This window comes from Aythya fuligula, chromosome 2 (genome assembly GCF_009819795.1).
Source record: "Aythya fuligula isolate bAytFul2 chromosome 2, bAytFul2.pri, whole genome shotgun sequence".
Taxonomy (NCBI): Eukaryota; Metazoa; Chordata; class Aves; order Anseriformes; family Anatidae; genus Aythya; species Aythya fuligula.
In genome coordinates, this window is record NC_045560.1 from 22,695,795 (window position 1) to 22,711,713 (window position 15,919).

General features: G+C 33.2%; 1 protein-coding gene across 4 annotated transcripts in view; it reads right to left on the bottom strand.

Annotated features, from left to right (window-relative positions):
• Positions 1 to 15,919, bottom strand: part of ABCB1 (ATP binding cassette subfamily B member 1) — a 55,935-nt gene that overhangs the window by 27,505 nt on the left and 12,511 nt on the right. For 3 of the 4 annotated variants that reach the window (XM_032181527.1, XM_032181529.1, XM_032181528.1), the window contains 8 exons: positions 13,182 to 13,333; positions 9,188 to 9,258; positions 8,359 to 8,480; positions 7,539 to 7,593; positions 6,103 to 6,241; positions 4,747 to 4,810; positions 1,691 to 1,882; positions 814 to 985 (listed from right to left, as the gene is read on the bottom strand). In XM_032181527.1, the coding sequence (XP_032037418.1) occupies positions 814 to 985; positions 1,691 to 1,882; positions 4,747 to 4,810; positions 6,103 to 6,241; positions 7,539 to 7,593; positions 8,359 to 8,456 (720 nt within the window). In that variant the 5' untranslated portion in view covers positions 8,457 to 8,480; positions 9,188 to 9,258; positions 13,182 to 13,333. Of the gene's footprint in view, positions 1 to 813; positions 986 to 1,690; positions 1,883 to 4,746; positions 4,811 to 6,102; positions 6,242 to 7,538; positions 7,594 to 8,358; positions 8,481 to 8,802; positions 8,836 to 9,187; positions 9,259 to 13,181; positions 13,334 to 15,919 lie in introns of those variants that run through there. The other variant, XM_032181530.1, reaches the window with a different exon arrangement.

Sequence of the window (15,919 nt, forward strand, 5' to 3'; positions counted from 1 at the left end):
GTATTCAATCAAATAATTTAGCACTACCCATTCTCAACATCTACAGGCTGGATTTTGCACTCTGCTTTCACCCAAGAGCAGGAGATCAGACGAACACTTACACTGAGCTGGTGGGCTCACCTACTCATCTCTGGCTGCCTTAACCAGAAGGCTCAAGACTTACATTAATTGACCACAGTCTGTGAACACTCTCAGCTAGTACGTGGCACATGCCCTTCTGCTCCTGCCTCTTCCCTAACACACTCACCCAAGACAGAAAAAGCTTATATAATCTTTGAAATGTAGGGGAAGTGAAATACTAGAAAAACTGAAGGCTTTCAAACTGCAAATGTAAGACACTCCAATCCCACTGTACTTCTCTCATGCAAGTCTGCCTAAAATTTCTTAACAAAGCTGCCAATTACTCTGAAAAGAAACTGTGTCTGAAACCAAAGCTTGGTCTAACTTCTTTGATTATTTTTCAGGAGGTGTAATTATTTCTTTCATCGGAATTGAATGTGAATGAAGTTTTAAATAGTTACAGATAAGCGTTCTGCTGGTATATGTTGTTTCCTTTTCCACATAAAATATGCTATATTGACCTAAACAGCTTCATATTAAAGTAAGTCTGCCCAATTCACTGGAATTATAAAATTGAAACTACTTGAGGGCATTTATATACAGTGCACCTCACAGCTTATGTACATTGATGTTCTCTAAAGCCATCATAATTTCCTAAGCAATACATTCCAACTGTAAGAATTGCAGGTTTCTAGATTCATTTCATTATTTTTCATTTATATAAAACCTGACATTGAATGCATAGCAGCCTACCTTTGCCCAGAGGGCTGCTGAAAGTCCTAGGACAGGACTGACTGCAAGTATTACAAGGGTTAATTTCCATCCTCTTATGAGGCCAACAATAAATCCTGTCACAAATGTTGTTACTGATTGGACAAGCAATCCAATTTTATCACCTATTCCTTCGTTAATCTTGGAGACATCACTGAAAAACAAATTACATCCAGACAGGAAGGTAAATGTAGGAAGCACAGAAAGCTTTTCAGTTTTGTTACATGGGCATCTGTGTAGATAGTCTTTATTAGTCTGTAATACTCTGTGTAGATAGTCTTTACTTCCAATAGTTTCTCTAAAGATAGAGCAGTATATAATATGGTCACAGAAAAATTCATATTTCTTGTGAAAATGTAACGCTATATATCTGTTGGCTTCTGAAAATTTTGAAATTCTTTGCACTGCAAAGGTTCTCTTACTTTATCACAATTCCAAATTTTCGATATTTGGGAGGAACAAATATTTGGCAGGAACAGCTAAATCTTTTCATGTAAACAAGGAGAAAGAAATAGCTTGTCAAGCAGTTCAAGATGTTGAATGACCACTGCTGCAGTCAGTCATCACTGTGCTCAGCTCCCAGTATGCACAGAACTGAACCATGTCTTCTTTTCATCAGGTTAATCTCATACTGTTAGGCTTTAGTCATCCTCAGAGTTCACAAGGGAACTTATCTCAATGCTTCTCTGATAACCTTATGGCAGTGCAGCATCAGAATTATCATAAATTCAGTCTCTTTCCATGAGATAACTTGCATGAGATTCACAATGAAGTAAATGAAATTTAAAAATAAAAAGTATTGCAATCTGTATGTATTTAATGAGATAAAATAACATTGCAGAAGGTATAGTGCACTTACTCAATGAGACGAGTGTTCAGTTCTCCCACATCATTTACATCAAACCATCCAATTTCCTGTCTCATAATTGCATGAAAAAATTTTTCTCTAATTTTTTTTATTTGTCGGCCTGCTGCTAGGGTCCAAAATGAAGTTTGGATATAAGCAGCAACAAGAACACCAGCTGCTATAGCAGAATAGTAATATGCATATCTGCAAGAAAAAAAATAAAAATAAAAACTACCTTGCTAGTCTGTATTTAACTGTATGCCCGCTTCTCTTTCAGATTTGAGTTAGAGTTTATATGTTTCTATTGTAGTTTTCACTTCATTGTAAAACTTCCCAAGTTTTTTTCTGAGTACTATTTAATATATTATTATATTAATAATATATTATTATTACTTTAATATATAATATAATATTATGGTAATATATTATTATTATTTAATATGTTATTATAACTTTACAGCAACATAATAAACTAAATGATGCTCTTGTTAGACAGAAATTACTTTTTCTTCTTGTCAGTGTATCTGTTTTCTTAGAAGTTTATTTTAGAACCGTATTTGAGATACAATATCCTTTTTGCTTAAACAAGTCATGTAATTTCCAAAAATATCACAGCATTTGTGTTTTAACACATGGAGGCATAATCATATATATCTGTATGTCATATTCACAGACACATATAATACAACATGCTTGTCTACATAAATATACATATATGCATGCATGTTATAAATACTTCCCAGTTGGGGAATACAATGTGACTATTTATACATCTATTTCAATTAAATGCCACTAGATCAAAAATTATTTTGCTCCCTATTATTCTCATAACTGATATTTTATTTCTAATTAAATTCATCTCTGTGTCATAAGCAGGGTGTCATGTGAAAATCAAGAAGTGTATGAACCACTGTATTTCTCAAGCTGAAACTGATTTTAAGCCACAGTTTTAAACTGTTCAAACAGAATCAAATCAGATTTGATTTCAGTCAGAACTGGTATCAGAACCAGTTAATGGTGAAATTAAACCCGAATGAAAACAGGATAACAATAAAAATAATAATAATAATTATTTAAAAAAAAAAAAAAAAAAAAGCTTTAAGACCCTTAGGAGCTTCACTCACAAGAAGTAAGTTAAGTCATACCAATTCTTTAGAAGCATGAAATTTGGCAGGAGTAAGCTACAGAAATCTGTGATCTAAGCTGCAGAATTCTGCTCAAGAAAGGAGAAAAGGGTTTTATAGATGAAACTTTTCATATTTTAATCCAACATTTTCAGTGACTGATATATTGTACAGTTTAGTCATGGACTTTGGAACTGTGATCATTATGAAATGAACTGTATCTAAACTGATTAATAAAATCAGTTAATGTCTAACTGAAGATTGGTTAGTTGAATATCGACCTTGATTATATTCAGATCCATTTAAAACCTACACAGAAACTACCAAACTAAAAACAAGGACACTGCTTCAAAACCCTGTAGTAAGTACTTTAGACAATTACTTTATGGTGTTATGTCACTTCAAAAAATGGTTTTATGTGTGGACTTTGTTTCATGACAAATTGTAAGAGAGGGGACTGGTATCTTTACAACATTCCATGCTAGTGAAATACATTCTGTAACTTCACTGCTGAAACTTAACAGAGAATAAATGCTCACTGCATTGTAAATTAACTGTTCTTTTTCTTTTGAGAAGTGGATTCTAGCAAACTCTTATCTGAGTAACAAACATAACCAAGACTACACATAGTTGAATACAACTGAGTAAGATCTTTGTACGAACAGTTTTTATTATTACTTTACCCACTGGCAGGCATTCTCAGAGAAACAGGGAGTGGGCACGAACAGCTTCTTCAAACTGGGAACACACTAAATTAAGGCTCTATCCAGAAAGTTTAGAAACTTGATAAAAGAAAACCTATTCCTGTACTGTTAGTACATCCCTTATTCTACAATTCACTTCCGAAGAGAAGTTCAGGCTGCTCTGTAAACACTCTACATCTTGCTCTCAGACTTAATGTCTATAAGACAAGGTGACATGCAGGATGCTAAGAACAGATCTCCCTCACATCTGTTAGGGCCATGAGAACAGGCAGTTTTCAACATTTAGATAATATTCACAATTACACTTTCTTTTGGTTAGCTTTTCTGTTTTGCTGTACTTTTTGTTCCTTTGTTCTGTTGTGAGTCCTAGACAACAGCATGCTGAGGATGATAGGAGGGTTTCTGTTCTTTTTGATATGACATGACTTGAGGTCAGAGATTAAGTTTTTTTCATTACTATTGCCTTGAAGACCATATTGGTATTCCTGTGATCTCAGGTGTTTTTCAATACCTAATGAGGAACAAACTTCAATCTGAAGAAAAAGTTGAAGTGGTACAAGAAAATGCACATAAACTTTAGACAACCTGCATAAACCTAGTCCATGAATAGCAGCCAGTGAAGCCCCCTAACAAAACACATCTATTGGTAGATGATGTTCCTTTTTGTCTATGCATCTGCAATATTACTCTCTTATGTAACAGAATCACTACTGACAGCTCTCAAATTCTAGATTTAAAATTGCATTTAATCTAACTGTATTTTTGTGTAGGCCAGGTATTTAAACTGAACTTGATGCTTTGGCAGGAAACTAATAACTATCTGACAATTTTAATTCTGCTTTTTATCAGTGAATGAACATAGCTCAACAAATTGATGGATGATAATCAATATAATTTTTCTGCGTAACATGTACTGCTTATAAATTCAGAGGAAGGAAAAGAGGAAGGAAGAAAATATTGATGGCACTGAGACACAGAACACCCCTGTAAAGGGGGTGAAATGGATGAGAGTAAAAGATTACAGGGAAGTTGTTGGGAATGACTGGGAATGTTCAAGAATCTTCCCAGTGAATTCAATAATCTCAAATACAAATCTTTATTTACATACATTATTCAAGTAACCATTGTTTTTATGTTGTTTAAAGTATGCAAAATATCTATGGGAGAAGAATGGCTCGACAGCAAATTTGTGCCTACACTTAAAGCAACAACAAAAAAACAAATATCAATTTCTAATTACCTTGTCATATTTTCTTCCAGCTTGCCAAAAATTTCTGGAGGGGGAGTCACTCCAGTAAGGTCTCCTTAAAAAAAGTAAATACTTTTAATAGAGCAAGTTTTAACAAATTTATTTTCCTGCATGCTGTTCACCAAATTTTGAGTTGGTATGTCTCCTTTTGATTCTAGTAGATTTGAATGAGAGGAGGTGTGCAATTAGTTCAGGCTTCTACGTATTCAAAAACAATGATTATACTAATAGAAGGTTAGTCCTGACTCCGTTGCCTACAAGACTGCATCAGTATAACTTGAGCTTAAAAGATCTTCTTGAACATTCATTACATGCTTGGTTTGTGTTTGTTTTTTCTTTCTTTCTGAAAACAGAGTGCATTTCTATAATACCAAAAACAATTAAAAATGCAAGTCTAAATATTCACCTCACACTGGTAATTGTGGGTAGCTTAATTCTTTATGAAAACATTGTCTATAAAGTAGGTGCTGGCACTAAAATTTTTCTCCCCCACACCAGAAGTTAATGACAAATGTTTTGAGACTATAGCTGCAGCATTTTGCAATTGCAAAAATCTGATCAATTTATTGTACTTGGAAAGCAGTAGATCACAAATTACTTGTACTGATAAGGACAGTATGTCCATGTCTCTGTCTTGCAGAATAATAAGAGTAAAAATGGATGCAGTACAGAAGATAGTCACATGCATTACTTTTCTGTATCACCATGGACATTTATTTAAATGGTTGATAACTTTTTACATAATATTCCAGGCAACGAGTCTGTTCACAAGTTTAACATCTAATGTTTGGTTTCAAAGGACAACCTAATCTGGTGTAAGTGTCAATTCTCCCTCTTATATCTTCAGTGTTTGCCTGCCAGTCTGTGTTTGATTTTTTACTTCTAATTTAGCAAATGAGGGGATTCAACCAATTGAGCCATGAGAAAATTAGTACTTTTATTTTTAGTAGCAAGTTTTCTGGTGGGTCTACTTACTGATCCGATTCACCTTGTGAGCTATAATTGACCTTAATCCCATTGTGAGCAAGGGAAGCAACAGGAGCTCATACTGAGAGGAGCAGAAACTGAAAGCCAGCTTCTTTCTCTTTATCATAGCCACAGTTAAACATGATTTGTTAAATGTATATTTTAATAGATTATTTGAAAAAATAATCTACTAAGGGAGAAACTAAGAACAAGGAGAAAAAAATCAGAATATATCTCTATTACAGTATAAACAACAGTTACTAATTTACACCACAGTATGTTAGCAAGTTGGGTTTGATGACACCAATGTCTCAAGTCAAGATGCTCAAATCTCTCTGGCTGTCTTCTAAATATAAAACATCGCTCTCTCCATATTCTTACCTGTGTTTCCAGCAGTAACAAAGCTATCAGTCATATCACCAAAAATTATCATTGCAATAGGAAGACTGGTTCCATGGGCTATTGCCATTAGAGTGCCAAATATCATTAGTGATTTGTCTGTGCAACTGGAGTATCGAAACTGTGAATGAGAAGAGAAATTCAAGTTCATTGTGGTACTAGAATGTTATGTTTACAAAGCCAAGAAAAAGCTATCAATTTTATACCTGGTTGTTATAAATCTATAACTTTGTCTAATTTGCAATTAGATTTATTAAACGACTTAAATGTAGAGAAATACATTATTCTAATATAAACACTTTTATACTATAAACTCTCCAAACTAGAGAACAGTAGCATTTAAATTTATCAGTATCTGCATATGGGTAAGAAAGGTCATATGAAAACAAGACAATTTGCCTTCTCAAATTTTGCACTTTAAAGTTCAAATTATATGAAATTTTAATACCATTGTGATAATTAAGGCAATAATTAATTTTACTGCAAATTCATTATTATACAGTTAGAAGAATTATTCCTAATGTACTTCAGATGTTATCAAAACTTACTGAAATCCTAAATAACTCTTGCCATTTAACTCAATAAAGTTTATGCTCTTCTCTTAGAAAGCCATTGGATAGATTCTGCGCTGTAAATACAAGTTTTACTGTTGTAAATTACAGTGTTTTTGCAATGCAATTGTACAAGTACAAGCTAGTATAGCAAAACAGAAGAATCAGGTCATTGGCCACCACCTTGCACTGTAGTTTTATTACTATTAATTCCCATATCATTGCTGTGCATTATGCACACTAAACCTACAAAACATACAATATTTCAGATTTACTAAAGAAAATCTAGGATTTACTTTGATTAAATATTAACAGATTACCTTATTTTAAAATGTACAGAAAATTAAAAAAATCTGTAATTTAAAGTGCTTTTTAGTTTTTAATTCCATGGTATTACCCTTTACTGCTGACACAGGTGACTGAAAAATGAGTAATGGACTGATAAGTGTGATTAGAACCTGACTCAGGTAATTTAGAGGATAGGATGACACTAGTAATCTCAGGTATAATTATGCCCTTTTCATTGCGTTGAAAAAAGCAACTAAGCACATAGAAATCCTGATTTATCACAAAAATTAATCTAACATAGGTGTACTTAGCATGATAACTTACTAAGAGAAGGCTTCTAAAAATCCATATCAATAATAAAACTGTTTCTTAAAAAAAAAAAAATACATTCACAAAAAAATCTGCTAGGTTGCCAAAACATATCCAATATTCTGTACTATCCATGTATTTGGAAGAGATCAGAAAATATATGCAGTTCTCTATCATTATTTTAAGCATTTAAAATGTGACACTTTGAAATGTGACACTTTTTTGCATGCACGTAACTATATGTACACATATAGATAGCTTGAATCTTACCAGTGTAAATGGGCTGACCATTTTAGGCTTTTCCTCTTTCTTCTTCTTTCCCTTCCTTAAGGGATATGATAGTTTTAGTACATTTAGAAATTGACAATATTTCAAAAAATAAGAGTGCATTATGTTAATGAAGTTAAGTTAAAAAAAATATATGAAATTAATTTATGGGAAAGAATTGTGTGTAAAATTAATATGATTTATTAGGCATTATTGGGATTTTTGTATTTAAACCTCTAAATAGCACCTGATAAATAGCATCAGCTCCCAACTGCTATAAATTTAAATCAAGCTCTTCACAGGTCTCTTATGTCAAGGGTACAACAACCCCATCAGGGACCAGTGATTCCACTATCTCAAGTTGTGAATTAAAGCACTACATAGCTTTCAAAACAAAAAAGAGGAAGATAGCTTATAGAATCAGATTTTCTCACATGGGAATGGAAAATTAATAAAATATTCAAGGTACTTAAAATATTGATTCCCTGCCATACAAATAATTTTACTATAATTTTTAGCTGATGACCTCATTGTATCCATGTCTATTCTGATATAATTTATACCATATTCTGAATTTCCTTTTCAATAAAATGTAGTAAATCCTGTGGACACTTAATCTTTAATAGAAAAAGAACTTTCTCCATCCTTCTGTACAAAATGAATGTGCCAATGAATCATAAGCTGATAAAAAGCTTTCTTTTACTAGGCTTTCCCACTAAAATAAAGTAAATTAAAATATGAAATTCAATAAAATACAAAATAAGATAATGTAATCTTATATGCTTCAATAAAGAACAAATTTACAATGTCTAAGAATATTTACTGTTTGCCTTCTTGTTCTTGACCCTGGCTGGATGTAGTGTTCTCATGACTATTTCCATCTTCAGTACTCTTCTGCTTCCTTTCATCTTCAGAATGCATTTTAAATTTATTTAGGGTAGTTCTCTGTAAAATAATACTTGACTGAGAAATATACAACTATTATGTCAAGGACGGTAATCTCAATGACCGCTTGTTTGACAGAAAAAATATACATATTAAAAACAATAAAGTTATTAACGTCACTCTTTGTAAGTGAATCATAGCAAAAGGCAAGTATAAAGTTGTTGAAACAAACCCAAATATTTTGTGTTTGCTTACAAATGTCTACATTTTGTGTTTCTACCTGTTTGATAGCCACAGGCCTTCTTATTTAGAATTTTCCAATTTTAGTTATTTGTGAATTTTATAAAATACCTCTGATTTAAAAATAAAAGCATTGACTTACCGTGCAGGTTGTTCTCAGTTTGCTTCTAGTTCTCTGAAAGATTATTCAGAAATCAGCTGTATTAATATGGTTAGGACATGCAACATGATTGGACTTTGCTCTTCTTATGTAAAACAGGGATGATGAACAACTTTCTCTCTCTCTCTCTCTCTTTTTTTTTTTTTTTTTCTGACTCTCATTGCCTCACCTACTCTGGGGTGTAAAGTGTACGCACTTTGGACTCTGCTTCCCTTCCCTATAGGGAATATTTAACAAATAAAAGGTTTAAATAAATGGTTGTTTCCTTTTCATCTGTGAAAATAGATCTGAATAGTAATTTTTATCCACCAGGAAAAGTTATTTGCCTAATTATGCCCCTTTAAGCCTCCCTGGAATCCCTCCTTACCTTTTCAGAGACAGTGTGGAATGCTCCAGGTAACAGTAACGCTTAAGGACAAATCCATTCTCGAGCACCTACTGAGAATGAAAGTATGAGAGTATTACAAAATACTCTTTTGTTTCTTTCCACTTCTTCTAATTCTAATCCAGAAAATAACAACCCATTTATCCTGCAATAAAAACAGGAGTTTACCATAGTCACAGAATCCCAGTGTTTGAGGTGGGAAGGGACCTCCTGAGGCCATCTGGTCCAACCCACTGCTCAAGCAGGGACACCTGGAACAGGCTGTCCAGGACCATGTCCAGGTGGCTGTGGAGATCTCTGGAGACAGAGACCCCTGGACAACCTGTGGCTCAATCACCTGCACAGTAAAGTACTTCGTGGTGTCGAGAGAGAACTTTCTGTGCTTCAGTTTGTGTCCATTGACTCCTGTCCTGGCACTGGGCATCCCTGAAAAGAGCCAGTCTCTTTCTTTTTTTGCATTCTCTCCCTTCAGGTATGTCGACAAGTCGGTAGGATACACCCTGAAGTGACTCTTGACATGTCTTGTTATCTCATTATATGTCTTGTTAGCGACTTAGGATAGTGTGCATCCTTTCTTGTTTAATTGCAGAACAACAAGAGACTTGTTAGACAAGACTCAGTTTAAAAGTTGCTTTGAAATAACTATGGTCAGCAGAAGTTTGCTTACATGTAGGTAATATCCTTCTGATTTTTAATGCATGTCCATGAAATGGACCATTTATAGTACCAGGAAATGTTTATCAGTGAGGTGTTTACTGGTGTCTGCAGGCACTACTTCACTGAAAATGATAACAAACATTTAAAAGAAATTTAAATCTTTTAAAATATATTAATTGTACTACTATTAAAATCTTTTAATATTTTAATATTTTTATATTAATATTTTTTAATATTTAAAAATTTTTTTTTACTATTTAAGTCTTTTAAAATATATTAATTGCACTACTATTGTTTTGATGTTTATAGCAAAATAGACATGTTCAATACATGTTCATGTATGTGTGAAAATTATGAAAAGTCAAATTAAATCCCTGTCCTAGAAAACAGGTAAATTTATAAGAATTTCTCTGTAGATTTTGTATCACTCTGCTTGAACAAAACTTACTTAATCTGCTAACATAATTTTTGTTCCTTTTAGTCATTTATAACTGTAACCTCAAAATTTTGAATAAACTGGGTACTTTTATAATGTTTTGGAATACAAAGAATCTTATCAGAGTGAGGATTACTTCAGAAAAAAATATAAAAAACATCCATATATCAATAAAAATATACATATATAATAAAAATATATATATATATCAATAAAAACATATATTGAAAAGGTTTACTCAATCCTCTCTTTATTAAGGCAGTAACCAATTTCCATTTACCTGACATAGTTTTACAACTCCCTGATTATTTTCACTAATCTTTCTTTAGAAATTTGAGCATAAGAACTTCGGGGTTTTTTGAAAGATGACCATCAGGTCCATTGAAATATTCTGGGGAGGCCATAACACAGAAGCCTGAGGCATAATTAATTCCCTCCTCCTTCTTGATAAAAATGTGGGGTTTGAATCATCTCTCCTCGTCACACCACTGCAATGACAGATCGTACTGTAACAATAAACTATAATAAGCCTTAAATCTTTCTCTAAGTCATTGTTTTCCCAGGCCATTCACAAGTCTTGAAAGTAGGGCCCCTGTTCTTCACAAAAGTATTTAAGTTGTATTTCACATGATTATAACAATTTTTGGACCACAGTTGGTTGGGGAACACAGATCATTCTGTATTGTAATTCACTATTAGTTATTCCAGATTATTTCCATGAATATAGTTACCTAAATTTACTTATCTAAGCCCATTCTGTATATTAAAATGTCTAATATTTTATGAATAAAATGATCATCAATATTCTTCTGGAACAGCAAAAAATATATATTTGAAAATAAGGGGTGTCTTGTTCTTTGCTGAAGTTTCAACTACTCATGCTTCCAGAAAATAACTTGTTTTGAGAGAATCTCATCTCACAGATCATACCATGCTTTTTGTTGTTGTCTGTTTTTGTTTTTATCTGATGATGGCCAGCAAATGGAATGACCAATTAACATATGATATTGGAGTAAATGACACAGAAACGTTAATCTGAATTTGACATGTGAGTTTTGACTCACATGTCACATTGTGACATGATGACACCTTCAAAGACTTTTTAACAATATCAATAAAAACTAAATTTTTTAATGGTTTTCAATAAAAATAGTAAACAAGAAAATAATCTGAAACAAGTAATTCAAAGTATTTATGCATTATAATCAGAGAAAGGACACGCATTACTTTTTCTTTTATTTCCCTTAAAAATGAAGAGTTCGATTTTCTATTAAGCTCCAGGTAGGTGAAATGCTGGAGAGGGCCCCAGGAATTCTGTAATGATTCTAGGATATTCAACCCTGGAATAAGTTAGAAAAACTGTGAACAAGCTCTGATTTATTGTACTCAGGAAATTCGTGTTCCATTTTAGCAGCCTTTCTCCTGTTAATCAGTGCTGGAGAAGACTACTACTTCGTACAGGAACTGTAGAGGAATTTTGCCAACTTGGCCCCTGTTCTATCAACCAGCTTTGTTCTGTATGAAGACAATTATCACACAGTCGGGAAATTACAATTTTGTGCTCCCTGAACTGTTTCACATACGCAACCACAAGACACTTCCTATAGCAATAGCTTGGCATCTTATTTGTCCTGGACTAACCACGAGGCCACATTAAATTACTGTAAGAATTAATCTTCTATTTCTGTTGTTGTTGTTGTTGTTTTTTAAATGCTCTGAAAAGTATGTTTTAATGTTATTACAAAGCTCCCCTTTTATTGTCTGGTTTATCTAGTAAGAGGAGCTGCCATGAACTAAAGTAATGTCATGAACTTCCTATTAGCAATGTGCCAGTTTTCCGCTTTACAAACTCAGTCTGGCTTCTGAAAACTTCAATCATATTTGGCTTCAAATACTATTTGAATTCTATTTGGCTTCAAATCAACAACAGAAAACTTACATAAGGCTGCAACTTCCTTTGAGAGAGATTTCCTACATACAGAAAACAACTTTCTTGGTGCTTATTTCTCACTGAAGTTATTAAATATGACTTGATGATACATTAGTGTGTTAGGAGATAATATTTTTCATAATAATTGTTTGCAGTATAGTCTCATTTAAAATAGGAGTCTTCCTACTTTTGTAACATGAGAAAAGTATATTTAATTGAAGTTATATTTATATTAGTCTAAGTTTCAGTAAGATTTCATAGAGTATTTAAAACAGGATTAAAAAGCTACATCTTCATAGAACACGAGAAGAGATATTTTTTCACCCTCAGCACATCTGGAAGAACAAGCGACTTTTGAATCTGGAAAAATGAGATGTGTAAGTCAAAGAAATGACAACTAGTACAGAACGTTAATGTAGGCATTCAAGAGTGTTTAGGACTTTGCTTCAGCAGTTACCGTTTTTAATATGCTATATGAAAAATGATGGAAAAACAATAATAAAAGGGACTTTTTGTGCAGGTGGAAAACATTTTCCCTGTTGAAGTTGAATTAAATAGATACACCGGTAACATTCTAACAGTACTATCAATCAAGGACTTTAACTGAACTTTTATCTCTCCCTCACTGAACCACTTTGATTGGATGTCTTCTCCAATGCACAAAGGGCTGAATACACACAATGTAAAAGTGTATAGCAGTTATTGATTTGTTACTACATACAAAAGACAACTCAAATTAATGAACTACTAAACCAAGTGTTAATATTATCAATGCCCTGAATAAGAAACAGAAAAAGTCTTTGCTGGCCAAGAAGTGCTTGGTGAAATGGGGTAATTTCACTGCCCCAGAAAAGATCCTGAAGCTTTTTGCTTCAGATTTTATTCCTTTTTGTGATGATGTTTTCCCTCTTGAATCCTTGAATTACTGCCTATCTCCATCTCAAAAATCTTACCTTTATGATTTTGTCTTTCTTATCTTGATTTTGTCTTTCTTATCTTGAAGAATTCCACCCTGTTATCTTTTTTTGCAGCTCTATCTGCAGTTTCCTCAGACGTCTAAGAGATGGTTATGCAGCTGTGCTTTGGATCACAGGTAGCTGAACACCTGTGGAAGAGAAATAGGAGGTTACAAAATCAAGTCATTACATATAAAATATATAATAGTACTAATATTATGTCCTATACAGAACCCAAAGCTATTCATATTGACTTACTCCCTTCTACAATACTACCTAAAACTGCATTTAATAAATATTGCATTCTATTCCATACAATTTGTGAAATGTTTGGATTTGCACAGGAAATTATGACAATAACATAGCAGCTAACCCTGTTGTTCAGTTTCTCTCTGTGAGCACAGAATTCCAAAGTTTTATTTACTCATCTGTTCTATAATTACAGTTCATCATGCACCTTATAAATCACAAAAATGAGGAGCAAAAGAGACCTCAGAATGGCATCCTTTCCATTCTCCTTCCTCCAGATCAGATCAACTATTCCAACTGTCATTCTTGACAGACACTTCAATTCTGTCACTCTATTGGTAGTTTCTAAAAACAAGCATGGAGACTTTTCAAAAACATCCAACATCTGAAGAGTTAGAAAATTTTTGTGATGTTTAACCTAAATTTCTATTGATATATGTTAGACTTGTCACCCTTTTCCTAACCACAGCAAATATGAAGAATAATTTAGTTCATTCTGCTGCATAGTACCTTTAGAATTTTAATACTGCTTTCATAAGTGTTGTCTGTCCACTCTAGACAACAAACAAAAAAAATCCATTTCCTATAACTCTTCCTGTATCTCTTGATATATCCTCTCCCTATATTTCTTGATAGTTTGTTTTATTGTTTTTGACATTGCTGTCCTCTGGACTCAAACTCTTTTTTTTTTTGAAGAAAGGATTGGGAGACTTCCCTATTTCTTGCAAGTTTTCATTAAACACCTATCAAAATTATGAGGAGGCTTTCTTTGCATTAGGAGCAATGGCTCAGGCTTGTATTCACACCAAAAAGGTGTGTTTTTGTTGTTGTTCTTGCTGTTTTTCATGGGTATTCCTACAAACTTTCATCACAGTTTCTTTCTTCATTTCTCCAGGAATAAAAGTTGTAAACAGAAAAATCTTTATTTCAAACATAGGGAAATATTTTTAATTTCTACAACTAATTTGACTTTGTGCTACAAAGTAGTTACTTATTTTATTTAACCTTGCACTTTGAATTTTGTTACTGTAGTGAAATGATGAAAAATAATTGCTTCTTTCAGTTAGTCTTGTGAGGGATGAATTAAGGCACTATGACAGTGAAGCAAATGAACTTATACTGTAAGAAAAATGTGGTCCTATAGGCAATTGCATTCAGTTATACCATATACACACTGGTTCACAATCTCCAAATCTTTTAAAAAGTTGTACCCACAGACAGTAGGGTTAATGCTTCCTGTTACCAACTACTACTGCTTCCAGAGTCATACTGCCACAGTTCTTTACCCTTTGCATGCCGTGACTGTCACACAACTCTGACAATGATTTGGGTAGATTCTTCAGGAAGATGCCAATTATGATATCAAGATGTGCCTGCATGTGATCACTTTGCAGTAAATAGTGCTAAATTATTAACCATAATGGTGCTAAATTATTAACACTGAGGAATTAACTCATCAGGTCTTCATCATATTTAAGTATATGATATTTCTGTATATAAGAATAATATAATATAAGAATATAATTTATTTTTGTATAGAATATATAAGAATATAATGTGTTTCTTATATAATATGAGATTTCTGTATATTGTGACCAGATACATTTGGGCTACAATTACTGAGGAGGCAATTATCCATAGTCATTCTATTGACCCAAACTAGATGCTTCACTGTCCAGTTAATTTATCTGCATCTTATCTCAGCTTCCCATTTTCCTCATTCCATGAGGGTTCATTAATCTTAATTGCCATGAATTTATTTCCTAAAGTCCTATCAGATGGCTAATTGGAACTCCTTATCTTTCCTCCTCTCAGGCATAAGCTCCTGGTTTGCTTGCAGCTTTAAGCCGTCTTTAGTCCAGGATCTGTCAACAGCTGATACTGGTGGCAGATAGAATGGAAAAAGGGGGTCAGGAAGAAGCAAGCACATTGACATTGATCCTAAAGAAGATACATTTATCTGATTTTACTCACTACAACTGCTAGACTCCCTGCAGACTGGTTGTTTTCCAGGTATCTTTTTCATTTTCTGCTTCTATTTCCTATACAATATTATATAAGAGATAGTATTTCTTATGCATAAAGAAATACATGTTATGGAGTGTGGCTCATCTTTGATACTGAAAAATGTTTTCTTCACAGAGACACAAAAATGCCCAAGACTCATAACTTACTCTGGTTTCTACTCTGCTTGAATTATGATAAATCTATTCCCATACTACAGACAGATCATCTCTTTTGTAGGCCATAGTTCTTCAAGTCATTTGTGAGCACTATTCAGGTTTCCTCATTAGAGGGCAGCTGCATAGCATCTAGATGTCAGTTTGTGATAGCTGATCTGGTTTATCCTATATGTTTCATATGTTTTAGATGACAGAGAAGTTGTCTCCCTAAGACAGTAAATATTAATTCACACCTCTCTTAGTTAAAAAATAAAATGAAAGGCAGTCCTAGAAAAACTCCTAAAAATCATTTATTTACTGTCT